This window comes from Scyliorhinus torazame, chromosome 2, assembly GCF_047496885.1.
Source record: "Scyliorhinus torazame isolate Kashiwa2021f chromosome 2, sScyTor2.1, whole genome shotgun sequence".
Classification (NCBI taxonomy): Eukaryota; Metazoa; Chordata; class Chondrichthyes; order Carcharhiniformes; family Scyliorhinidae; genus Scyliorhinus; species Scyliorhinus torazame.
The window spans coordinates 71,407,886-71,435,300 of record NC_092708.1 but is presented as its reverse complement, the minus strand read 5'-3'; the positions used below and the strand labels follow the sequence as shown (position 1 = coordinate 71,435,300).

The 27,415-nt window shown below is 45.7% G+C and overlaps 1 protein-coding gene and 1 long non-coding RNA gene across 8 annotated transcripts in view; one reads left to right on the top strand and one right to left on the bottom strand.

Moving 5' to 3' along the window:
* Positions 1 to 584: 584 nt before the first annotated feature.
* On the bottom strand, positions 585 to 22,559 carry LOC140388475 (uncharacterized). 6 transcript variants are annotated; one of them, XR_011934196.1, is made up of 6 exons: positions 22,073 to 22,559; positions 19,545 to 19,609; positions 13,575 to 13,689; positions 10,823 to 10,925; positions 6,669 to 6,841; positions 585 to 2,160 (listed from the first exon to the last, which is right to left on the bottom strand). It is a non-coding gene; the product is annotated as an uncharacterized lncRNA (long non-coding RNA). The 6 variants fall into 6 exon arrangements; XR_011934197.1 differs by having other exon boundaries at positions 6,669 to 6,793; XR_011934201.1 differs by lacking the exon at positions 13,575 to 13,689.
* Positions 13,458 to 27,415, top strand: part of acmsd (aminocarboxymuconate semialdehyde decarboxylase) — a 110,749-nt gene continuing 96,791 nt past the window's right edge. For both annotated transcript variants that reach the window (XM_072472677.1, XM_072472665.1), the window contains exons 1-3: positions 13,458 to 13,615; positions 20,681 to 20,725; positions 21,412 to 21,508. In XM_072472677.1, the coding sequence (XP_072328778.1) occupies positions 13,559 to 13,615; positions 20,681 to 20,725; positions 21,412 to 21,508 (199 nt within the window). In that variant the 5' untranslated portion in view covers positions 13,458 to 13,558. The remainder of the gene's footprint in view (positions 13,616 to 20,680; positions 20,726 to 21,411; positions 21,509 to 27,415) is intronic.

The window sequence follows — 27,415 nt, the reverse complement described above, 5'->3', positions numbered from 1 at the left end:
GTCACGTCCAGTTCACTTGAATCATCTTTGGCTTGTCGATGCTCCCCGTCTGGAGCCCTTTCTGGTTCATCTGAATCACCTTTAGTTTCTTGATGCTCCCCGTCTGGAGTCATTTCAGGTTCTTGTGGAGAGGCTCGAGTTGATGAGGTTTGAAGTAACGTGGTGTCACTGGAGTCACTAGTAGCCTCATTTTGATTGTCAAGTGCCTCTGTACATACTAGCTGAGATCTGTCAGTCTCGCTGAGATGTCGCACATCTTGTATGGGAGCTGTGAAGCCTTTGTCACTTGTCGCACACACAGTGGGTAGACCTTCAGTGTCTTCTTGTCGGTTAGATGAGCTGGGTAGACTGTCGGAGTCTTCTGGTGGTTCAAATAATCTGGGTAGACTTACATAGTCTTTTTGTTGTTCATGTAAGCATGGTAGACTGTCATAGTCGTCTTGCTGTGCACTTGAGCATGGCAGACTTGCATCGTCTGCTGCTGGTTGCTCAGATAAGGTTGCTAGACCTTCATGGTCTTGTTCATGCAATGACTGCGCTCTGGAGTTGTCGTGGAAATCATAATAAAGACAAGTTCCTCGAGGTTCAATTTAAGGAAATTTATTTACACAAATATATTTGCGGAGAGAGAGTGTTCTAGCTGCAAAGCCAGTGCACTGCACTCTGAGATTCGATTGAAGACAGCATGTTTTATAGTCTGAAATAACAGCTTGAAGTAAACTGGCATGATTATATTGAATAGACCTTGGAAAGTACATACGATGAAATACGTAGTACATATGTTCTTGCCCTTGGCTAAAAATAACTCGAGTACACATTTTGTTATCTTTCGGAGGACAATGTGTAATCATAATAAGGCCGAGACCAGAATATTAAGCAGTATTTCATTTATGTTACCTGACCTACTTATTTTCATTCAAAAGCAGTGTTGGACTATAGTCAAGCATTCCTAACGATCCTACCCACCCAAAGCCAAAGTTCCATCCCTCCTTTTCACGTAATCTTGTCACCTCTCTACGAGATTATCAATTTTTTCTGAGTTATCAGGGATGTACGTGCAACAGTCACTTGCAATCAGGGCACAAGTGCCTCCCTTTTCAGCTAACAAGAAATCAAGAGCCATTCTATTCAGCAGGGCAACCACTCTTATAGCAACCATCTCAGTTTCTATCTGGTTAACAGCTTCTGCAGTGTCATTAGCTACCTGCTCAAGGATGTCTCGTGGTTTGTGTAGTTCGTATGCATTAATGGCTATTCCTAATGGTGGTATCATTATTCCCAGCATTTGTGCCCATGTCATAATACTTTGTGTCGTCCTATGTTGGGGATGGTCCTGCAATTGCTGAATGTGATGCACATAAGGGCTCCTCCTAAATAGCAGGAGCCTTCCCAATTTTCTGGTATAGCCACAGATAAAATACGTGCCGCTATATGCGGTCAGGTTTCCTTTACTATCGGTCATCATTAGTCTAATCGATCCCTTTCCCAGGAGCCTCCAGTAGTTTGATTTTCAACTCCTGACTAATCAAAGATGAATAATCCTTTAGCTGTAAGGTGGAACATAGGGAGTTGCCAATTTAAAGTCTGATCACACTGACTCATGCCTACCGAGTGGGTCCCATATGTTTTATGATTCTTAAAGCATATACTTCCTTTTGGGACTCCAGTATAATTGGGAAGGATCAACCAGGGCGGTTGACGTGTTACATTAAATCCAGGCCCCCACCATTCCTCAAACCTATTCAAATCGTATCCAGCTAATCTCCAATCTAACATATTCTGTGTATCTTCACCACTTTCTGTACTATTTTGTCTCAGAGCCCATTCTGCTATCTCTTTACTGGTGAATGGGATGGATCGCAAGGGGATGCCCTCCTCCAAGCATCTGGGAATTTGTGTACAAACCCAACAACTGAATTTATTTACCCTCTCTGCGTATGAGTGAGACATGTATATTAAGGTGTTAGTATACATGATGTTGGATTAATATGATAATATAAAAACATCAACGCCGCCATTCTCTTCAGATTAGCGTTTCTCTAGTACTCTCAAAGTTCCGTATGATGTAGTTTACACCGAGTTGCGTGGATCCCATCTGGCTTTTCTTCTACCTCAACGGCTGTTCGGGTTGTTAGCAGCACTTGGTAGGGTCCATTCCACCTAGGAGAAAAATCATCTTTGTTTAGTGCTTTCACATATACTTGATCTCCAGGTTTAAAGGGTGTGTATTTCCCTCTTTTGGATGCATCTGAGCCTGTCGCACCTTTTCATGTTTTTTTTTCCAGCGGTTTCACACATGGCCTGGGCATATTTTAGTGATGCCTCATCTGCCCATATTAAGGCTACTGCCGCTGGAGTCATTGGGGGTTTAGTTCCAGTTGTCATGGGACGTTCCATTAATATCTCATACAGGGTTAAACCCGTATTACAATTTCTCTGATTTCTCAGGACATACATTACTATGGGTATGGCATCTGGCCATAGCAGCCCATTTTGTTGACACACTTTTGTAACTGCAGTTTTAATTATTCCATTTGCCCTTTCCACCATTCCTGAGGATTGTGGCTGATATGGGAAATGCAATTTCCAATCAAATCCCATGGCTTCTGTTAGGGCTTTGGTCAATTTGCTCGTGAAATGAGTTCCCCTGACACTGTTAATACCCATTGGTATCCCAAACCTAGGTATTATTTCCTTTAACAGAATATTTACCACTGCTCTAGCATCATCTCTTTTGGTTGGAAAAGCCTCCACCCACCGTGAAAACATGTCCACTATCATCGATTATTCCTTTGACAAATCATACATGTGCGGGCTACTTTTTCAATTGTTACCGTTGGATCCAGATTTGATGATTGTCTTGATAGCAACCTGCTTTTAGCCAAGAGCGATGCTCCTGTAAGGAGGCTTGCTCCTGTGCCTGTTTTAACTTTGTTCTGTTATGGTGGACGGAAGTTCAACTCCAGCGGCTTGTAGTGTGGCTGCTGTTTGAGAGCCACTTCCTTTGCTATTTTATCAGCAAATCTATTGTCGCATGAGACTTCATCGTCTGCGGTAGTATGCGCTTCACACTTTAAAACGGCTATCTTGCTGGGCAGCTGAACAGCATCTAGTAAATTTAAAACCAATTTAGCATGTTTAATAGGTTGGCCGGAGGAAGTTATGAATCCCCTGTTTTTCCACAATTAGCCAAAATTATGTATGACCCCAAAAGCGGATCGGGAATCATATAAATATTGACTGTTTTATTTTTAGCTAGAATACATGCTTTAGTGAGGGCAAACTATTCTGCCACTTGAGCAGACGCTCCCGAAGGCAGAGCAAAAGCTTCTACTATCTCGAATGGAGTTACTATTGCATAGCCGGCCAGGAGGGTCATATCATTTGGTCGGCTTGCTGACCCATCGGTGAAAAAGATGATGTCTGGATTTTCTAGTGGGTCACTCAATAAATCAGGTCGAAGGGTTGTGGGGGCTTCAACCAATTGTAAACAGTCACGATCATACATATGTTCTGCTTCCGAGGGTGCGGGCAAGAGTGTTGACAGCTGGCACTCGCTTGTAGGTAAAGTTGGTTTTAGAGAGGATTACTTCGTACCCAGTGCGTCGAGCCACACAAAAATGCTGCGTTGCAGATGAATTAAGCAGCAGCAAAACTGATTTTTTTTCTACTATGGCCCCTGTGGCTGCTACTGCTCTTAAACAATATGGCATACCCTTTACCATAGCACATAGGGCCACCAAGAAATAGGCAAGGGGTCTTTTCCCTCCTCAATGCTCTTGCACCAGGACCCCTGTGGCAAACACCCTGCTTCATTCACATAAAGAGTAAAGGGCTTGCTGAAATTAGGAAGTTCCAAGGCAGGGGCGCTAATCGTGGCTTGTTTCAAATTACGAAATGCTTGCTCCCTCTCTGGGATCCAGGTAACATCTGAAGGGGCATCCTGTCAGGTAGCCTTGCGCAGTACTGTGTCCATCTCTCTATAGTCCGGGATCCACTGCCTGCAATAGCCCACCTTGCTGAGGAAGGTGAGGGTTTCCTTTTTCGTACGCGGAGTTGGAACCCTTGCTACAGCCTGTATTCTTTCAGACCCAAGCCTCAACTGTCCTTGCTGAAGCTGAAATCCCAAATACTGAACTGTCTCCTGACAGAATTGCAGTTCGTCCATTGAGAACCTATGCCCTCTTTCTGCCAGATGTGATAATAACAAAAGGGTATTCTGTTGACAAACTAGCCCTCCCTCTGAGGCTATCAATAAATCGTCACCAATTGAGGGAATGTTGAGCCTGCAGATAACTGGCATTCGTCCAAGTCATTTTTTTTAATACTGTTAATTCCGATATGTAAAGGCAAATAGATATTGACTTTCTGGGTGCAATGGTATGGAGAAAAAGGCTGAGAAAGTATCCGATAGTGGTGGTATAGAAGACAAAAATGACAATTGTGTCCGGCACCAATGGAGCAATAGTGATTACAATTTTATTGATGGCTCAAAGATCTTGCACAAATCACCACTCATTGGGTCTTCCTACCTTTGGAACGGGGAGTATAGGGGTGTTACAGGGGCTTTGTGTTCTCTTCAGCACCCCTTGCTGTAGTAGTGCATTCCCTCTAGCCCTTTTTCTGCTTCCGGTGCCAACCTGTATAGTTTTAAGCAGGGCAGGGGAATGTTCTTCTGTAACTGCACCCTGTACACTGGGGCAGAATGTACTTTTCCAACATGATTTTTATGTTGGGCCCATAGATGTGCCAGTACCTGAGCCAGGATTGAAGGGAGTAAATGATGGCTCTCTCGGGGAGGTTGTTGTCTTTCAAATGTAGCGGGCCCTTGCTCCTCTTTCCAGGTCACTTTGCCCTCCTGTTTGCCATAAAATTCTATCAGGCAATTTTGTCCGTCCATTTCAATATAAATCCCATGTATTACTTTTTTCCTTTGGCCTCTTTGATCACTTCTCCTATTTGCTTTGCCTTAGCGGGATGTCTTACTGCCAATGTTAAATGGGGTTCTGAAGTTAAACCGATATCCTAAAAAGGTCCCTCTGACTATGGGTCAACTGTACTAACATTCCTAATCCCACAACACCGAAAAATAAGAAAGAGTGATATGCAATGAGGTCTACTTTCCTAAATGACTTTGTGTTTGTCAATTGTATGCGTGCTCATCCTCACGAGCATACCAAGCCGTGCAATGGGTCACTATATTCTCTCATCTGGACTCTATCAGGTGTTCTAATAGCTGTGCCCAAGGGTCATTAATCTTTTGTAAGACTTCCTGCAGTTAAAAAAAAAATTTTTTTAACAGTGGTACTGTAAGGGTTCACGTTCAGCTGCCCGCATACAACACAGACACAGAGCGATCGGGCGCAGGCTCAGAAGTTATTAAATTTTGCAGCTGATGAGCTCGTATTTGAGACAGTTCTATAAACATTCCATTATCAATGCAATGTATTCCCGCTTCTAATTTGCAGAGTGTCTGTCTGCCTAATTGGGGAAGGTGTCGCTAGGTGGGGTACATCCTTCCTGGGGGTTAAATGCTTCTTGGCCCCTTGCATGATAGCCTCTTTCCCTCTATTTGCTAACCAGTGTTCGAGGGATTCATTTCCTTCATTCAAATGATTATCATATTGGGAACCTAGCCCCCATTTCTGCCGGGTGGGACTGCAATCCCATCCTTCAAAGCTGGCCAAGATGCACCATAAGAGTATTTTAGAAGCTGCAAAACATCCCCTGGGAGGGGGCTATAAATAGCACACATTTAAGTCAATTTCCAATGATTGATTTTATAGCTATTCTTAGAGACATTTATTTTTCTTAGTCAATTCAGAAAAGTTCAACTGTCTGCTGAAATGGTTAATGTTTCCTGCAGAGAACTTGGAATGATGCCATTTACCTCTTTTCACATAATCTAAAAATGTATTCACATTCAATTACTTTTATTCGTAAAGGCACTTTCTTTCTTTTAAACTGATTTTAATTTCCATATGTTTCAGTTCATTAGAGAAATCTCAACAAAAATCACTTAAGTTATAATCTCTGACTCACAATGACAGACGATAAAAAATACAACCCACTTAGCACTTCATGCTTTGACTAAAATTAATTGGTTAAACAAAACACATAGATTCTCACAGCTCACAAATATAACAGTTAACCGGTAGCCCTATCTCATGGCTATTGACAAATCTGAATTCCCTTTTTCTCCAGGAACCCATCTGTTACGCTTTTACATAGAATTACATAGAACATACAGTGCAGAGGGAGGCCATTCGGCCCATCAAGTCTGCACCGACCCACATTAATCTCTCACTTCCACCCTATCCCCGCAACCCAATAACCCCTCCCAACCCTTATGGACACTACGGGCAATTTAGCATGGCCAATCCACCTAACCTGCATGTCTTTGGACTGTGGGAGGAAACTGGAGCACCCGGAAAAAACCCACGCGGACACGGGGATAACGTGCAAACTCCGCACAGACAGTGACCCAAGCCGGGAATCGAACCTGAGACCCTGGCGCTGTGAAGCCACAGTGCTATCCACTTGTGCTACCGTGCTGCCCAAATCTTCTATTTACCTTAATCTTCTATTTACTTTTACTCCCCTGTTTTTTGTTTCGAGAGGGGGTCAGCTTCATTAGATTCCTATGCGGGACATATAGGTTTTCCTACCTCATTCGGTTGCTTTACGATTTTTCTTTTCATTTTCTTACTCATTTTGACTCCCTTATCTGTCCTCTTTAAGGAGTTCACCTTCTTTCTCGCTCCGGATGTCTTTACCGAGGCTTCGGGACGACCTGTGAGGGGGCGTCGAGTTTATTGCTCATTGTTCCTTCTGCAAAATACTTTAGAACATATATATAACAATAACAACGACCGCGGAAATCATTTACAAAAACTATAGGGAGCGCACACCGCTGTTTATCCTTTCACGAACCTCAAAGTCTTTTTCTTTTAAATTTTAGTCTCTAAGGCACCTTTTTTCTTCCCATGCACTATCGTTAAATTATTAATTAAGATAACTCATCCTGGCATGAGTCACTGGCCAGTAATTAAGGCTGCCGAGCAGCAGACCTCCCTTTCAGCTGGGGTCGCACTATGGATCTCTCCCTTTCAGCTGAGAGAGTCTTATTTAGAGAATCGTTTCGGGGTTCACGTCCCATTAAATTAGGGAAACTGCAAAGACTACGCCAATCCTCGAGGTTCGATTTAAGGAAATTTATTTACACAAATATATTTGCGGAAAGAGGGTGTTCTAGCTGCAAAGCCAGTGCACTGCACTCTGAGATTCAATTGAAGAATGCATATCTTTATAGTCTGAAATAACAGCTTGAAGTAAACCGGCATGTTTACCTTGGAAAGTACGCAAGATGAAATACGTAGTACGTATGTTCTTGCCCTTGGCTAAAAACAACTCGAGTACACATTTTGTTATCTTTCGGCGAACAATGTGGTATCATAATAAGGCCGAGACCAGAATATTAAGCAGTGTTTCGTTTACGTTACCTGACCTACTATTTTCATTCAAAAGCAGTGTTGAACTATAGTCAAGCATTTCCCAGCATGCTTCTAATTTGGCAACTCATTAATTTCCCTTCCACAGGAGTCTTGCATTGCTTCCATCGTGGAGTCTGTCAATGAGCTCGCTGTGGAGGCTTGTATCGCTCTCTCTGTGGAGTCTAGCATCGTTCCCTGTGTGGAGACATGCAGTGGTCTCGCTGTGGAGTCGATCTGTGCGCTCTGTGTGGAGACATGCAGTGGTCTCGCTGTGGAGTCTGTCATCGCTTTCTGTGCGGAGTCGGGGACTCTTCGTGGTGCGTGGACCACTCTCTATGTGGAGTCGGGGACTCTTTGTGGTGTGTGGACCACTCTCTTGGCATCAGGCCACTCTCTGTGGGCTTGTACCGCTCTCTGTCTCTTGGCGTCAGGCCGCAGCAGAATCCTGTACTCATGGGTCGGTTATGTCGTCTATGTTGGACTGATGATCCTCAAATCCGAAGAACTCATCCATGACTGTGTCGAATGCTTCAATGTACAACACATCTCATTGCGGTTCGGATTTGGTACTGAGGTTGCCACGTCCAATGATGAAATCATCATCTGAGTCGTAGTCTTCAAGGACTAAATCGTCTCTTGGGGCGGTGCTAACTGCTTGTTGCAGGGTTCTGCGGAGGTTACTTTCAGCTACTGGTCAAAGTTCAGGCCTTGTGCTGTCGTTCCAGGTGAAAGAATTATGTTTTCTGGCTTTAAAATTTGTTTTCACTATTTTCGGACATTTCCCCTTCAAGTGGGCGTGGTTCGGGGCCTCTGACGCCATGACGCTTGTGACGTAGAGCGTAAGAATGGATTGCGCATGCGCACATCGCTTTTCCTTTACTGTGCGCTCTTTGCGCATGCGCAAAACACTGGTTTGCCAGATCGCGTCTTCTCGGGAACTGCGCATGTGCGGCTCCTTGCGCAAGATGGCTGCCAATCAAAATTGCCGTTTGCTTCTGTTGCAAGCCTACCTTTGCCTCGTGGTGAGTCTAGGCGCCAGCTTTATCGATTTCTGTTGTGTTCACCTCGTAGTGGTTTTCAAACATGCCCCGGCATGTCTGGAAGTTTCTCTTGTCCTGCCCTTTGGAGTACTTGAAGGAGTTGAAGATTTCTGTTGCACTTTCACCCGCAATGGTGAGTAGAAGATCGATCTTCTCAGCATCGGCCACGCCATCTGGGTCGGATGCTACCATGTAAATCTCAAATCTCTGCTTGAATGCACGCCAGTTGGCACTGAGATTGCCGTGGTATCTGAGCTGCTGAGGAACCAGAATCTCGATCATGTTGCCTGGGTGCTGTTGCTGGTAGTCACAGATCTTGCTGAGTTGAACTATATAGATTCAACAGGCACTACTGGTACCATGTTGTGTTCTGTACTCTGGGATAACACAGGCTGCAACTCGATGCAACTTTGACCAAAAGATACTCCAGACTTTGAAGTAAGTTCAATGTGATTTATTGAACCATTAGCACAGTTCTCTATGAGTTTGACTGTCCTGCTAATCTTGCTATAGTAACTCAGTCTAACTAACCAATCTGCTCTAAGCCACTCGCTAAGTGTCGCCTGCGGAAAGAGAAAGAACATGTGTGCCCTGTCCTTTTATATATGGGTTTTGTAATGCCCCCTTGTGGTAATGTCATCTCTGGGTGTCTTGACTGCCCATTGGTCGTGTCCTAGTCTATGTGTTCATTAGCTGTATGTCTGCATGCCATGACGTCTCTGGTGCTGCCTGTAGTGTTTACTTCGTCGTAGTGTATTTACATTAACCCCTTGTGTATTTGCAGTGATGCATATCACCACACAGCCCACATGCCATGAAAAAAAAAATGTAAGCCAATTTTCACACCACAAGCTCCCACAAACAGCAATATGGTAATTGCCAGATAACATGATTGCATGATATTGAGTGAGGGATATATATATTGGCCATGATACTAGGGATAACTCCCTTGTTCCTCTTTGAAGTGATACCTTGGGATCTTTTCTATCCAGCTGAAATGGTAGACAGTCTTGGTTTAATGTCTCATCCAAAAGACAGCACATATTTGTGCATTTACATTTGAAGTGCATTGAGTATGGAAAGTGTCCAACATCGCCATAGTTTGCTGACTGTTGTGCCGCTGGCCGGGAGGCTTCTGCTCGGGCCGGGGGAAGTAGCGAGGAGTGGGCTGTGGGGTCGGGGTGGACTGGCACGGAACACCATTCTCGCAGCCAGCAAGGCAGCAATGCAGCTGTACACGCCGCTAACAGCCCACTGTGAACTTAGGGCCACTAGGTGCCCTCTGGCCCCAGCCGACCCATTGGCTATATGGGCTCGCTGCAGCACAACCAGTGCCATTTTGTTGGCTGGGATGAGTGTGTGTGCAGATTGTAACCTATATATACTGCTGCAGTTTGCCAGCCTCCTGGGCCCGGCGAATCCCGCACCGTTTTCCATTGAAATCATTGTGTTCCACGTGGCACTGGTGCTAGCACCTCCACAGTTGATCCAGGTTCAACGTCAGTTTTGCTGTCGTGAAAGTCCATGAAATCTGCATCGGCGTCAACATGAAATGGAGAATCCTGCTTAATGACTCTGGGCGCGAACGTCCCAAAAGGGAACAAAGTTCCCTAGCAAGTACGTTTAGCAGAGTGTTTCCCGGCACTTGCAGTGCTATTCAACGCTACTTACATTGAATATGGGGCCTAAACGGGGAATGTGCAGCCAAGGCCACGTTTTTTACAACGGGGAGCTCCGCCCAATCATGCATGCACAGAAAATGCCAGCTTGTCAGTGCCAACCTGGCACCTTGGCAGTGCCCCTTCCAGCTGGCAGTGCCAACCTGGGCAACTTGGCAGTGCCAGCTGGCACCCAGGCAGCACTGCCATGGTGCCAGGCTGGCACTGCTAAGGTGGCAAGCTGACACAGCCTGGGTACTCAGGCAGCACCAGCAGTGCTAGAGCACCACCCTGTCCAAAGGACATGCAGATGGGGTCCTCCAATCCCCTTGGAGACCTCCACGGGTGCTGTTCCATCTGGTCCCCATTTGTGGGGACAAGTACTAAACGGCGCTTGCCCAAAGTCCCTGAGGTGAAGGGATTGAATCCCAAAGCCTCAGGTATGGATGAGAAAGGATTGAATCTAGTGAATCTTGGATCCCCAGAGCGGGAGCTACCAGCTTTCACCAGCTACACTGCGCCGTAGCGAGATGCTTTTCCAGAGCAACGTGGCAAAAATAAGTAAAAATAATACGTTCAAGCGTTACACCTTTTTTGAATTATCAGGGAGCTTCAGGAGCCTATAGATTACCTTTGCAATACTTTGGTCAATCAGAGTTGACTTCCCATCAATCAGCATCTTTCATCCTGCAGTATAAAGTGATCTTTTGAAATTTGGCATTCTTGTGTTTGTCCTGATGAGTGGAAGATGAAAAGTTTGGCAACATGCGTCTCTTTTCGGCAATATTAAAACACTAGTGTCTTCTTGAAGTCATTCCAGAAGAATTTGGGCAAAACTCATGCAAAATCAACTTTAATGGCCTGGATTTTTGGACATTTCCCAGCTCTGCAAACCTGACCTAGAAGAAAGTGGCCCAGACAGTCGTATTTTCATTTCAGGGTGGTTGGGTTCCCTGAGAGTTGGGATGGCCAGACCCAGAGTGTGGAGGATGCCGGATGCACAGGCGGGCTGGATGGAAGAGCTACCTTGGTGCATTGGCACTATTTGAAGTTATTTTTAAAAAGAGAAACAGCACTGCAACTCTCATCCCTCACATATTCCACATGCTCCACCCATGCCAAGCTATGTCCTCTTATTCACCCCACCCACCCCACATGGCCCCTCATACTTTCCATGCCAGCCTATGCACCCCACCCAATTCCCTGGGCCTTTATAGGCCCTATGCAAACTTAATGCCAACTCATGCCAACCCTTGCCCCAACTCCCCATCCTTTACCTACAATGCCACCTCGCTCAGTATCCACCAATGCAGATCTCATGACCCATACTGAGATTAAATAAAATAAAGTTCCAAGTTTGTACCGCAGACCTTACCTGAAAAAAACCCCCAACAATTCATGAATACCTATTTACTACATACCTTCACTTTACATTCTCCCTTGCAACAACAAACATTTCATTAAATTGCATAATCCCTTATAAAAACAGGCATTGAAATTCCTAGCCACACTTCAAAGAGCCCATGACCATTTGGAGCTGTTAATCAAACTGTGAAATGACAGGCTCCCCATTGTGACAATAGCCTGGAGTGAAATCGGTCATGCAATGCCAGTCCAGTAAAAATAACCCTGATGCTTATGTCAACCAACATGTAAAATAGCAGGCAATCGTTTTGACATGCCAATTTTAGCAAATTGTCACAGGGAAGGAGTTTTAAATGCTTTGACAGCTTGACAAATCCCTTTCATCATTCAGCTTGACACTTTTGACAGTTGTTTTTGACAGTTCCAATAATCTTCACAATGCGTTTATGCACCTCTGATGCACATTCATGCCTATTTTAAGAACCCCTAAAGGACCTATGACCTCCCCTATAGAGCACCTGATGTCCCCCAAAGGTGTCACAGAACCATGTCCAAAGGGTTACTCTACCTCTCCAAAAGGGCAGCCTGGCTGTCTAAACAAATCCACAAAGTTCAAACCTGCTCCTATAAGGCCTAATCTGTGCATGTCAGGTTGCAGACACCTCTTACACAAAATCACACAAGTGCAGTCAGCTTCTGGTTCTAAGGACGAAAATGCTCATATGCAAATCCTGAACTGGGCTCATTCCCGCCCTCGGAAAACAATAGGTCATGGTGCCATATTCAGGGATGGGACTTTTGGATTCAGGTCTCCTGCCATTTTTGCAACAGTAGAGAGGTCTTCATCATTATGGAGATCCAGGCCTGTGATTGGATGACTGAAAAGTGTCTCCCCCACCAGATCTTGTTTTTTTTCAACACTCAAGCTCCAATGTTCCAGTGAAGCTGACAGACAATGCTTCAAATACACTGTAAAGCTCTCCTTGAATCTTGAGAGCATTAACATTACTGCCTGGGAGGAGATTGCTGCCAATCATTCAAAATGGCGACAGCTTGATCAATGGAGAAGGAAAGAAATGGAATGCAAGTCCTGGACTCCAGAGCCCCCTACCTCATGGAACATCTTGCCTCATATGTCCAAAGATTTGTTGGTCAACCATCATGCCATTTAGCCACATGACGACCCATGGCAGAAACTTGCAGTCCTGAGTAAATGTCATCCTCAAATTGAGGAACAGTCGATGATGATGATAGGACGAGATACTGGGGCGCAGCAAACATCAGTGCTCATACTCTGAAAGAACTGATTCAGGCTATTTGAGTGAGCTATAAACACTTTGCTGGACATGCTCTTGCATGTACTGGGGGTGATGCTGCATACAGCTCTCCATGAGATTGACATTTCTCTCATTGGTGGAGCCTAGACCATCAACTCTTCAAACCCCCACCCTAGTCCTCCTGTTCTTTGAGCCAAGTCTCTGTTATTGCTGATATATCATAGTCCCATGTGGTGACTTGTGCCAGGAGCTCCACTGTTTTCTTGCATATTAATCATATTCCAATCACAATTTGGGACATAATCCAAAACTGTTCATTTATCTGTCTGTACTCTTAATTTTATTTAAATATTTCATAAATGTAATATTTACCCCTACAATTACCCAGGAAGTTTGAAGTGTGATCATTAGTTGAATATGTCACATTAATTAGTTACACAAGTGACAGGTTTATGATTTTTAACCAGTAGAAGCTATGATAATTAATGCACACTCCTTGTTTGCGCTTTCAGTTACAAATGTGCATGTCATCTCTGCTTCTATTTGTACTTTGCCCTTTAATGATTGATTTGTAGTTCGTAAAAGTTTACTCGAGCTCTGATTGGCTACTGGACCAGTACGCCTCTCAAATAAAGGTGGAATTAAATTGAGTGAGCCATTGGTCCGTATTCAGTGATCAACAGTCACATAGAGTCTGATTTTACGATTGTTCTACTTGTACAAGAATGAAGATAGACTTACACTGCCACATCCTGCCCAAGGAATGGCCCAATCTGAAGCAGGTATATATTCTTTACTATTTTTGAGATATAATTGAACGGTAGAGGTCATGTTGAGCAACAGAGGAAATAAAATCCTGCAAGTAAAGATGAATAAAAGATTGAAATAAATACAAATAAAAACTAACACCAATGAGGGATGGTGGCACAGTGGCTAGCACTGCTACCTCACAGCGCCAGTGGCCCGGGTTTGATTCCTACCTTGGGTGACTGCCTGTGTGGAGTTTGCACATTCTCCCTTTGTCTGTGTGGGTTTCCTATGGGTGCTCTGGTTTCCTCCACAGTCCAAAGATGTGAAGGTTAGGTGGATTGGCCATGCTAAATTGCCTCTTAGTCTACAAAGGTTAGGTGGGGTTATGGGGCTACGGACGATTGGGCCTAGTTAGGGTGCTCTTTCAGAGGATCAGTGCAGACTTGATGAGCCGAATGACCTCCCTCTGCACTGGAGGGATTCTATGATTCCATAAATGTGAAACATGAAGAGGCCTCTGTTAGAAGCTCAGAGTGAAGATAAGCATTGAATAATCTTTGGGCAAGTGTGCGTTTAATTGGTGGCATCACTGGTAGTGGCAAAGCAAAATTTCAATTTATTCAAGTCAGATGTTAATAAGGCAATATTTTGGCAGTCGGCATGGAGGCTTAACCCGTTTTGATACATTAGCATTTTGTGTGAGAGTGAGAATAAAAATAATATTGTGGAGGCGATAGGCAATTATCATGACAGCGAATTTCACCTGAATTTTACCGGCATGCTGCAGGCACCAAAAGGACCTTGCACTCCACCTTGCCGGCTTGGTGCTGTGGAAAATTGGCCAAATTCTGTATGTAACCAACCAGTTAATAGGATGTGGTGCCTTACCAAATAAAGAGAAAAAGACATAGATATATGTAAATACGAGTAGTGCAAACACCACTGTTTACATCTCTTCAGCCTGAAAGACACCAATATAAAGCTGATCTCAGTTTTCTGTCTTTTAACCAACTTTCTATCCAATTTGCATTAATAACGAGTTCAATAATGTGCACATAATCTAGGTTGACCCTTCAGCACAGTACCAAGGAAATACTGCGTGGTAAGAAGTGCTTTGTTTTAAATTAAATGTTAAACTAAAATTCTTGTTGGGGAGAAGTTAATAAAAAGCCCATGCTACTAATGAAAGAAGGACAAAACAGTTCTCGTAAATAAATATAAATTATGAAAAAACCCAGCAGGTCAGGCAGCATCTGTGGCAAGAGAAACATAGTAAAGGGCCCAGGCGTTTGCAGGGTATGTACAGGAACACAACAGAGCCAGGAAAAACGCTTCAAGACTGGGGGCTTGAAGGCTCTAAGTTCTTACTGGCAAGGCTGCATTATCATATTGTAACACTGTGATCCAGCCATGGCTTGGTTTCCTTGTCCATGGCCTGTTTGCTACACTTTAATATTTAAAGGGTCAGAAATGGGATAGTGTTATGGACTGAACATCTGATCCTTATATTTCACTCCACAATGACCCTCCCCCACCCACTGTGGGGAGTTAAAATCAAAGCCAGTGTTTCTGGTCAATGACCTTTCGTTAGAAATAGAACGTCAATAACGTTTAAGGAAATACAGAGCCAGAAAAAAAAGGATAAGACCATAAGACATAGGAGCGGAAGTAAGGCCATTCAGCCCATCGAGTCCACTCCACCATTCAATCATGGCTGATTTCAACTCCATTTACCCGCTCTCTCTCCAGAGCCCTTAATTCCTCGAGAAATCAAGAATTTATCAACTTCTGTCTTGAAGACACTCAACGTCCCGGCCTCCACCGCCCTCTGTGGCAATGAATTCCACAGACCCACCACTCTCTGGCTGAAGAAATTTCTCCTCATCTCTGTTCTAAAGTGACTCCCTTTTATTCTAAGGCTGTGCCCCCGGGTCCTAGTCTCCCTTGCTAATGGAAACAACTTCCCTACGTCCACCCTATCTAAGCCATTCATTATCTTGTAAGTTTCTATTAGATCTCCCCTCAACCTCCTAAATTCTAATGAATATAATCCCAGGATCCTCAGACGTTCATCGTATGTTAGGCCGACCATTCCTGGGATCATCCATGTGAATCTCCACTGGACCCGCTCCAGTGCCAGTATGTCCTTCCTGAGTTGTGGGGCCCAAAATTGCTCACAGTATTCTAAATGGGGCATAACTAATGCTTTATAAAGCTTCAGAAGTACATCCCTGCTTTTATATTCCAAGCCTCTTGAGATAAATGACAACATTGCATTTGCTTTCTTAATTACGGACTCAACCTGCAAGTTTACCTTTAGAGAATCCTGGACTAGGACTCCCAAGTCCCTTTGCACTTCAGTATTATGAATTTTGTCACCGTTTAGAAAATAGTCCGTGCCTCTATTCTATTTTCCAAAGTGCAAGACCTCGCACTTGCCCACGTTGAATTTCATCAGCTATTTCTTGGACCACTCTCCTAAACTGTCTAAATCTTTCTGCAGCCTCCCCACCTCCTCCATAATACCTGCCCCTCCATCTATCTTTGTATCATCGGCAAACTTAGCCAGAATGCCCCCAGTCCCGTCATCTAGATCGTTAATATATAAAGAGAACAGCTGTGGCCCCAACACTGAACCCTGCGGGACACCACTCGTCACCGGTTGCCATTCCGAAAAAGAACCTTTTATCCCAACTCTCTGCCTTCTGCCTGACAGCCAATCGTCAATCCATGTTAGTACCTTGCCTCGAATACCATGGGCCCTTATTTTACTCAGCAGTCTCCCGTGAGGCACCTTATCAAAGGCCTTTTGGAAGTCAAGATAGATAACATCCATTGGCTCTCCTTGGTCTAACCTATTTGTTATCCCTTCAAAGAACTCTAACAGGTTTGTCAGGCACGACCTCCTCCCCTTACTAAATCCATGCTGACTTGTCCTAATCCGACCCTGCACTTCCAAGAATTTAGAAATCTCATCCTTAACAATGGATTCTAGAATCTTGCCAACAACCGAGGTCAGGCTAATTGGCCTATCATTTTCCATCTTTTTCCTTGTTCCCTTCTTGAACAGGGGGGTTACAACAGCGATTTTCCAATCCTCTGGGACTTTCCCTGACTCCAGTGACTTTTGAAAGATCATAACTAATGCCTCCACTATTTCTTCAGCTATCTCCTTTAGAACTCTAGGATGTAGCCCATCTGGGCCCGGAGATTTATCAATTTTTAGACCCCTTTGTTCCTCTAGCACTTTCTCCTTTGTGATGGCTACCATATTCAACTCTGCCCCCTGACTCTCCTGAATTGTTGGGATATTACTCATGTCTTCTACTGTGAAGACTGACGCAAAGTACTTATTTAGTTCCTCAGCTATTTCCTTGCCTCCCATCACTAGATTACCAGCATCATTTTGGAGCGGCCCAATGTCTACTTTTGCCTCCCGTTTGTTTTTAATGTATTTAAAGAAACTTTTACTATCATTCCTAATGTTACTGGCTAGCCTACCTTCATATTTGATCCGCTCTTTCCTTATTTCTCTCTTTGTTATCCTCTGTTTGTTTTTGTAGCCTTCCCAATCTTCTGACTTCCCACTACCTTTGCCACATTATAGGCTTTCTCTTTTGCTTTGATGCATTCCCTAACTTCCTTTGTCAGTCATGGCTGCCTAATCCCCCCTCTGATAACCTTTCTTTTCTTTGGGATGAACCTCTGTACTGTGTCCTCAATTACTCCCAGAAACTCCTGCCATTGCTGTTCTACTGTCTTTCCCACTAGGCTCTGCTCCCAGTCGATTTTCGTCAGTTCCTCCCTCATGCCCCTGTAGTTACCTTTATTTAACTGTAACACCTTTACATCTGATTCTACCTTCTTTCTTTCAAATTGGAGATTGAATTCAACCATATTATGATCACTGCCTCCTAAGTGTTCCCTTACTTTAAGATCTTTAATCAAGTCTGGCTCATTACATAACACAAAGTCCAGAATGGCCTGTTCCCTCGTGGGCTCCATCACAAGCTGTTCCAAAAAGCCCTCCTGTAAACATTCAATGAATTCCCTTTCCTTGGGTCCACTGGCAGCATTATTTACCAAGTCCACCTGCATATTGAAGTCCCCCATGATCACTGTGACCTTGCCTTTCTGACATGCACTTTCTATTTCATGGTGCATTTTGTGCCCCTGGTCCTGACCACTGTTAGGAGGCCTGTACATAACTCCCATTATGGTTTTTTTGGCTTTGTGGTTCCTCAACTCTACCCACACGACTCCACATCATCTGACCCTATGTCGTTTAGTGCTATTGATTTAATTTCATTCCTAATTAACAAGGCAACCCCACCCCCTCTGACTACCTCTCTGTCTTTTCGATAGGTTGTGAATCCCTGGATGTTTAAATGCCAGTCCTGAACCCCCTGCAACCACGTCTCTGTGATGCCTACCACATCATACCTGCCAGTCACAATCTGGGCCACAAGCTCATCTACCTTGTTCCGTACACTGCGCGCATTTAAATATAGCACCTTTAATTCTCTATTGACCATCCCTTTTTGTTTTCTTAGTGTGGTGGACCTTGGTTTACTGAGCCTTTCCATACACTGTGTCATATTTTGTGGGATGGGGACTATCGTAACCTCTCCTGAGTTCTGTCTTTTCGTGCATTTTTGTATTCCTAAGCAGCTACGCTTCCCACTGATTACTTCACCTCTTGGTTCCCTGACTTTCCCTTCCCCCCCCAATCTCTAGTTTAAAGTCCTATTGACCACCCTATTTACTCTTTTCGCCAGAACACTGGTCCCAGCTCGGTTCAGGTGGAGACCATCCCAACGGTATAGGTCCCCCCTGTCCCAAAACTGATGCCAGTGTCCCATGAAAAGAAACCCCTCTTTCCCACACCACTCTTCAGCCACATGTTAACTTCCCTTATTCTTGCCTCCCTATGCCAATTTGCACGTGGCTCGGGCAGTAGTCCGGAGATTATGACCCTTGAGGACCTGTTTTTTAATTTGAATCCTAGCTCTTTATAATCTCTAAACAGGTCCTCTTTCCTAGACTTTCCTATGTTGTTGGTACAGACATGGACCACAACAACTGGATCCTCCCCCTCCCTCTCCAGTATCCTTTCAAGCCGGTCAGAGATGTCCCGCACCCTCGCACCGGGCAGGCAACACACCATGCGGGACTCTTTATCCTGCTCACAAAGGATACTATCTATCCCCCTGATAATAGAATCCCCTACAACTACAACTTGCCTATTTACTCCCTCCCGTTGAATGGCCTGCTGAACCATGGTGCCTTGGTCAGCTGACTCATCCTTCCTGCAGCCCTGTTCGCCATCCACACAGGGAGCAAGTGCCTCATACCTGTTGGACAGGGTCAAAGGCTGAGGCTCCTGAGTTCCTGACTGCTGGTTCCCTTTACCTGCCTGACTTGCAGTCACACCCTGCTGTCCCTGGCAGGATTTAAACTACTTACTCTGACAGGTGTGACTGCCTCCTGAAACACAGTGTCCAGGTAAGTCTCCCCCTCCCGGATGTGCCTCAGTGTTTGAAGCTCAGACTCCAGCTCATCAACTCTGAGCCGGAGCTCTTCGAGCAGCCAACACTTACTGCAGATGTGGTCGCTGCAGCTCACAATGGGATCTGCCAGCCCCCACATCAAGCAGCTCAAGCACATCACGTGACCAGCCATCTCTAATTAATTAATTAGTTTAATTTAAGTTTACGAGTTTAGCTGTGTTTTTTTTTAATTTGGGGCAGATTTGCTATCAACCAATCAGATCACAGCTTCCCTCTGACGTCACTTTTGGGGGGAAAAACTGGAAAAACAGGAAGTTACCGTTAGGTTTTTATACTCACAGAGACTGATCCTCCGCCTCCGAACGGCTCCCGAAATTAGGCCAGAAGAAAGAGAGAGAACAAAACAGTAGGGAAAAAGCACCTTCTCCCACTCTTCACCGAAACAGCTTACCTGTTATTCACTCCCCTTCTCAGCAAGCACTCACTCAGCAACCTCTGCACCCTGCACGATAACACCTGAGGGAAAATAAAAGAAAAACTACTTACCAGTCACCAGCCAATCCCTTACCTGCAGGCTGTGGCGTCACGGTTCAATTTCTTTCTACTTCTACCTGACCTCGAGCCTTCCTCTTGATCTTTACAGTGGTTGTTTTTTTTTGGTTAGAGGAGGGGGTAGGGAGGGAAACACTGAAGAAGTGTTTTGGGTTTAAGTGTCACTTGACAACAGCTCCTCCACAAACTACCTTCAAGTTAGGGTGACCACGACGGAGGTATGCAAATTTCCCTTGCAACACCAATCAGCAGCTCCGCTCTACTGCCCTCTGCTGGATGGCGTGCTGGAGTGATTAAATGGCCAAGGGGACAATGGTGTAAATCGTAGAGGATGGTATTGGGACAAATAAAGTAAAGAAAGTCTGAAGGTAGTATAAATGCTTATTATGGAGTACAGAATGCAAGGGGAGCAGGGAAAATCTGACAAAGAGGAAAAGGCCCTTATGGCCTGAAAAAGTGGCAGAGAATGGTAGGTAAACTCCAGGGTGCTGATCACTTTGTCAGCCATATGGTCTGATGGGTCATCCCAACCCCATGCACCAGCCCAGACCTCCTCCACTCCCATTGTCTATGGAGGAGCTATCCTCTGCACCTACTGTCCTCAAGAAAATGGAGAAAATGGGGCATTAAGATCTTAAGTTTAAAAATTGAATATTGAGGTAGGTAGGCTGTAAAATGGCCTTCATTGTCATGTTTGCCTACATGGCAGCTGTTAATAACAGTAACTACACTTCGAGAGTAATTGATTGGCTGCAATGCACTTTGGGATCGTAAGGAGGTGAAAGATGCTATATTGTGCAAGTTATAAATAGGGGCTGGTTCAGCACAGTGGGATAAATAGCTGGCTTGTAAAGCAGACCAAGGCCAGCAGTGCGGGTTCAATTCCCGTAGCAGCCTCCCCGAACAGGCGCCGGAATGTGCCGACTAGGGGCTTTTCACAGTAACTTCATTGGAGCCTACTTGTGACAATAAGCGATTTTCATTTCATTTTCATTTTCTCTCTGGATAATTAACGTCACTTTTTTATTTTGTCAGAGGTATGGATATGAAGGTTGGGTCCAACTTTACCATCACTCTCAGGTATGATCATACAAATTCTAAACCAATAATTGCTAGTAAGTTAATCAAAGGGAAAATAAATAAATGCAGCTTGACTTTCGTTCATTCTGTAATATCCATAATTGTTTGAAAACATATTATTTAATTGCTACATTGTTTCTTATAACATTTCACTTATAACTCTCAATTGTCTTACAATTCTGCATGACACTGCTGACCGCTGATGTTTTTCTGCCTCTAACAAGAATGTGTTTAAGTGTCTGCTCGTCAGATTTCTCCATAATGTCACTAAGGTTGCTGAGTGACCAGCCTGCCATTAGCACAATTCGGCTGGAAGTAAAGCTCCAATGGAAATTTGAATCAAATGTATTTTGAGTCGGCACAAGATCGCCCGGTTCAGCAGTGTTAATGCATTCTGGACATATGAGTATAAAAGCAAATTACTGCGGATACTGGAATCTGAAACCAAAAAGAAAATGATGGAAAATCTCAGCAGGTCTGGCAGCATCTGTAGGGAGAGAAAAGAGACAATGTTTCGAGTCCAGGTGACCCTTTGTCAACAGTTTTTGACAAAGGGTCATCTGGACTGGAAACGTTAGCTCGTTTCTCTCCCTACAGATGCTGCCAGAACTGCTGAGATTTTCCAGCATTTTCTTTTTGGTTACGGACTTATAAGACTTCAATTAAAACCTGCTGTTTTTAAAAAGGGGGAAGCAAAAATGATGAAAGATGGCAACATGTTTAGAGTGGTACAAGAAAACTGCTGGGACCCACAAGTACGGATTCAAGAAATGAATCAATCAGGTAAATGAAGATCCATTATATTCTGCTTAAAGTTTCTCCAAATCTATTCATCTAGAATTAAACAGTGGTTATATTTTAAAGGATGCTACTTCAGGACTGGAAGCTACAACATACTCTTAAAAAAAACAGGTTTCCTGATCAATAGCCACTGCAAACGTATTGTCTTACCTGTCGGCTGCAATGAAGATAAGAGACACTCGTTTTGAGTTTTAGTTTTAGCAAGAGTCGATTTATGAGGGATCGGCTGGTCCCTTCCTATTTGGCATTTCCACATGTCTATATGTTCACATCCACTGAATACTTTGCTACTACGAGGTTAGTATAGCCCAAGATGTGCCCAGGATTGTTGTTTGAAATGTCTTGTCAACTAGCTGATCTTATCCAAGGCTGTGATAAGTAAGGAACAATATTAGCCAGAGTTTTAGTCCTAATTTCTGCCTGGTGATCCTCTTGGCAAATCAGTGTGGAAAGATGCTGAACAAGAGCAGGGTGAGGTCAACTATAGCAACCTCAGATTCAATGTTGGCATTTCAATATATAGTATCGCATGTGAATTATACTCACTTCGGAAAGGAGTCAGCAAGCTGCATTGGTCTTCATCTCAGGGAAAGGAGTGGTAAAGGAACAAAACTAAACCAGAATGAGGCTGAAAATCCATGGGACTAACTTCCTGAGGTGCCAGGACACACTAGCAGTGATTGTGATCCTGATACACTCAGGTAATGCAGGGTCAGAGGGAGGTCATCTTATTTAAATATTGTCAATGGGTATCCACAACATTGGCCAGTAACATTCGTAGAGTGGCAATCTCCAGCGGGGTGGCACTCTCAACAGACATTCCTGCACAGGGATACCGAAGCCCCTGTCTCGCCCAATCTTCCTCACTCAGGCTGGGTGAGACAGGAGCAGGGAGCGCGTCCCCAGCAGCTTTGTCGTGGAGGAACTCTGGCGCAGAGAGATAAGTCACTCCCCTTTTTACAGCAGTAGCTGCTGCAAAAGGGTGGTTTAAAGGGACAATTTAAAGGGACCAGGAGTAGCAAAGGGGGGGGGGGGGGGGACCAGGAAACAGGAAAGGTGCGGTGTCAGCCCGGGAGGGATGGGGAAGAAGGAGGAGGGGGAGACCGGGTCAAACAGGAGGGGTTGGTCGGACCAGAGGGTGGGGTCAGTGCAGGGGGAAGGGTCGTCAATCTCAGAGGGGGACATCACTCTGGGAAGTGGGGGAAATCATGTGTGGAAAGGGGTTTCAGTCCGGGAGGGGAAACGTCATTCCAGGAGAGGGGGGGCCTGACAGGAGGTGGGTGGGGTCAGTACGGGAGGGGGTGGTCAGTGCAAAAGGCAAAGTGGAGGGGGAGTCAGTCCGAGAGGGTGGGTAGTGTCAGACCCGGGGCGGGGGGAGTCATTTCCCCGATCACAACACCGAGAAACATCCCGCTAGTCAACAACACTTTGTCGAGCTTTTTGGCCTCAGGGAGTTTCTCTCTCCTCAGGGAGGCCGCAATTAGAGTTATTTCCTGCTGGCAAGCCCTGCAGGAAAGGCTCCTCGCAGGTCGGGCCACTATTTTATCTGGTTTCCCCGATCTTTACCCGCCCCCCTTCAGCACCACCCCCCCCCCCCCCCCCCTCTGTTTTCGACTCCCCCCAGCCTCGGGGAGGTCCACGGGACCCTCCCACGCCCCACCCTTCCCCTCTGGTAAGGGCCCCCGGACCCTGGCTGTGCCATCTTGCCACCCAGGCACCCTGTCACTTCACCAGTGCCACCTTGTCATCCTGGAAATGCCCCTGTCAGCCTGGCAGTACCACCCAGGTACTGCCAGAATGTCTGGGTGGCACTGCCAGGGTGCACGGGTGCCACCCTGCCCTGACCACACGGGGTCTCTAATAGCCTGTGAGACCCTCCCCACAGATGCCATTATGACTGGTGCACGTTTGTGGAAACTAGTGTTACGCAAGGGAAATATTAGGAAATTGGGTCCTGAAATGGGATTGAAGATGTAGTAGGCAATTTAGGGGTTAAACAGACCGAAGGGAAAAAAATGCTAGCATTAGGTCAGAGGGATACGCCCACACCTGGCCTGATTTACATTGTCTCATTCAGACTTATCCTCGTTACTGGGAATACACAGGATGCCCCTGTGCAGCCCAAATGAGACACTCAGGATCCATTGTCCTTCGGGATACTCCTGTTTGACCAGCCATTATCCTATTACAGAGTCTGATGGCCTCTTTTGTCCATAAAGGGGAGATTAGTTGCATATCAATAGCATGGCTCTGTTCTTTTGTATAAACCGGAGTGGGAAAGCGAAAAGCCAAGGGAACAGTAATGGAGTCTGGACATCCCAGGAGAGAAGCTTTGTTTGAGGAGCTGGGCAGAGCTCAGCGAAAGAGAAAGAATCCCCTTTTGAACAGGTGAGAGAGAAGGCTTTGGAAAGCGACCAAGAGAGGTCCTGAACGTTGCCACTGAGGCAAGCTTTGGAAAAGGGTTCTGAAAGAACGTCCCTAACAGAAGAAAATTGCTTTGTAAATTGCCGACCTGTGTAAGTGGAATGAGAGCTGTATGGGGACCCAGGTAACCTTGGTACGGGGAGGGTGGAGGGAAAATTGGGGAGGGGGGTGCAAGCTGGCCAGCAGTGTGGATTAACATGACAGAGGCTGCACATGTGTCGGTGTAACGTGTTTTAATGGTGTACAATCGTGACCCTAACTATCCCCAGCTACCGATGGTGTCATCCCCCACCCTCCCCCCAGTACCACCTCAATGATCCTCAATCTTCTTAGCCTTCCATGCTCTGCCACTATGTTTAGGTGTGTCTGCAGGATGCACATGAGAGTTGGAGGCAGCCTGATGTTTACCACGCCTTTGATGCCCCTGGTGGGCGTCCTCTGGAGAGCCTGGGGCTGGTGGGCCCTTGTCAACTCGTCAGTGTTCCCCTGTTCCGCTTGTTGACCGCAAGACACGTCTTTGTGAGGAGCGGGCCCATCCTGGGGTCACCTTGGGGGGAGGGGCAGCTGGATTGAGCTCCAGTAGCCCCTGCATCATCTGACTCTGCCAGACCTGGTGGCTCTCTATTGTCTACACCAGGGTGTTGATGTCCCTAGCAATGCCCCTCTGTAACTGGGCCATGCTCTGCAGTGCCTCAGCAATCTCCACTTGCACCTGGGCCACATTCCTCAGTGACTGGGTCATGCTCTGGAGCGCCTCGGCAATGCCCACCTGAGACTGGGACATGCTCCATAGCATGCCTGCAAGGTCCACCTGAGACTGGGACATGTTACTCAGCGACTATGACATGCTCTGGAGCATCTTGGCAATGCCCCTCGGCAAGGTCCATCTGCATAAGGGACACGTCCCCCAGTGACTTTAACATGCTGTCAAGGCCCTCAGCCATGGCTGTCACTGACTGAGCAACGCCTTGGACACCACCACTCATGCAGCTGATGTCGTGCTCCAGGCTGCATGTTGCCTGAGGATTACTCTGCGGGATTGGTTTAAGAGCTGCTTCCCCTCGCTAGCAAGGAGCTGCTGAGCGCGGTCCAAGTGAATCAGCTGGAGGGACAGTCATTTCCGGCAAGAAGCCCGTGGGGCATCATTAGGTGCCCTAATTAAAGTTAGATACCGGTGACAGCCTCGCCTGGTCAGCTATCGGGAAACACCCAACAGTTTCCGCTCCCTACCACTCTTAGAAACATTTCCGTTAGATCAGTGTTTTTCAAACTTTTTCTCCCGTGACCCACTTTTGGCAACCGGCTGACCTTCACGACCCATGCTGGCCAAACTTTATGACACACACCAATTGACGTTCACGACATACGCCATGTTCACTTACCTTTTAACGGGAAAGGGGAACCTGCTTGGTCCTCACCATCTCACTTGAATCAGGTTCAAAGGAGCAGAGGGCAATGTGCATATCAGGTGCAGACTTCAGCCAGTTCCTTTGTGCCATCTTCAACTTTATGAAAACATAAAATCCAACCTCGTTGGGTGAAGAAATGTCTCCTTATCTCTGTCCGAAATGGTTTACCTTGAATCCTCAGGCTGTGACCCCTGGTTCTGGACACTCCCATCATTGGCAACATCTTCCCTGCATCTACCCTAGGCAATCTCATCCAACAAACTTATGACAGGTAGCTCATCTTCACAAAAATATAATTGGTGAGCCCTTTTACAAACATTTTGGAATAAAAATGACATGAATCAAAATGCAGCTCCAAATCACCGGTGCCCAACAACCTTCATGTTCCTCTTCCCTAAGCTAAAGCAAAGGTTTGCTAAATCAATTTTCAGGGAGACTTTTTACATTTATAGCACTGTTGGATTCTTGTGAGACCTGCCAATAATATATTTAGGAGTAACACCTTTTTGCAGTATCAATGAATTTAGCTGAAATTAGCTAGACTATAACGTCTGACTGACAGCATACAGAAAAGAGACGTGTCACAAGACACGCAAAATCGATCACCGAACAATTGAGACAGCAGAAATGTCCGCATGGGCCAAATCCTGTGAGGGAGGCAGGAAGCAGGAATGTTTTCCACCTCAGAGCCTAGTGTGCCAAATCACATGATGCTGGCCTCATAATTTAGACAGCCTGGGATTTTGCAACACGTTGCACGGTGGGATAGCAGAAAGTCGCACGCCCTCCCATCCTGTTCGGGCATCATATTTAAAAGGCGCCTGGACAGTAATTCATTCATCACATATTGGACTTCAGAGCAGGACATGGCAGGCATCGACCAAATACCACTGGCTCTAAGATTCAGCAAGGCATCACTGGACATACTTTTGAATGCAGTGGAGGACAGGAGGGATGTCTTTTACCCAAGGGATGGGAGGAGGTGGCTCACCTGTCTCACCACCCCGGCGTAGGAGACTGTCATCAGGGTGGCGAGTGTCAACTCCACGCACAGGAGGGCCACCCAGGAGTGCAGGAAAAGGATAAATGACCATAGCTACACCACCAGGGTAAGTGCACCTTTTCCCCAAAGTCTCCTCACTGAATGGGAACTGGGACATGGGCCTCAGTGGCAAGGCCATCATCTGTGCTACCCATACATAAATGTCTTTTGCAAGGAATGGATTGGATTGGATTTGTTTATTGTCACGCGTACCAAGGTACAGTGAAAAGTATTTTTTCTGCGAGCAGCTCAGCAGATCATTAAGTACATGAAAAGAAAAAGGAATAAGGTGCTGGAGTGTTGCCACATAGCCCCATTACAGTCCATGGAGTCGCTGGTAGAGAGATGACTGTGGGTCACTGATCCAGCCACACTAAGGGAGCAAATTGTTTTGCAGGAGAAAATTGACAGAGGTCAACTGCATGCACCGATGCTGCCATGCCTCTGTAGTCCTTGTTAGTCTAGCTTCTGGAGCTCATGGCTCTGGAGGATGCTGCTGAAGTATCCTTAGGGACTAGAGATGCACTATCAATTACGACGAGACGAGAGTAGAGAGTAATCAAGGCTTTATTAAGCAGAGATGTGTTGCCTCCTACAGCTGCTGCCGAAATGGCTGCAGCTCGGTGAGCACACACATTTATACTCCGCCTACTGGGGGGAGCCAGCAGGCAGGGATCTACCCCTGTACCTGTAGTACAGGAGCCTTACTGTATTACTTCTCATATACGTCATATATACAAACAGTGGTGACTACCACATTCACCCCCTGTTAAAAAGGAGTCCAGCGGGTGTGGTGGAAAACTACATGTATGTGAGCATTTTTAAAGTGTACAGTTTGGGGCAAAGTTCACAAATTTAGCCGGTCGGGTGCCTTGATCCTCTGTTGTGAGCGCCGCAGTCCCGGTGGCGATGCAGGCGCCGGTTTGATCGCCAGTGACTCAGGGAGCGTGTAGTCCTCATCTTCATCCCTGGGTGGAACCAATGGGAGGACTGATCGTCCTGGAGCGGGGGCTG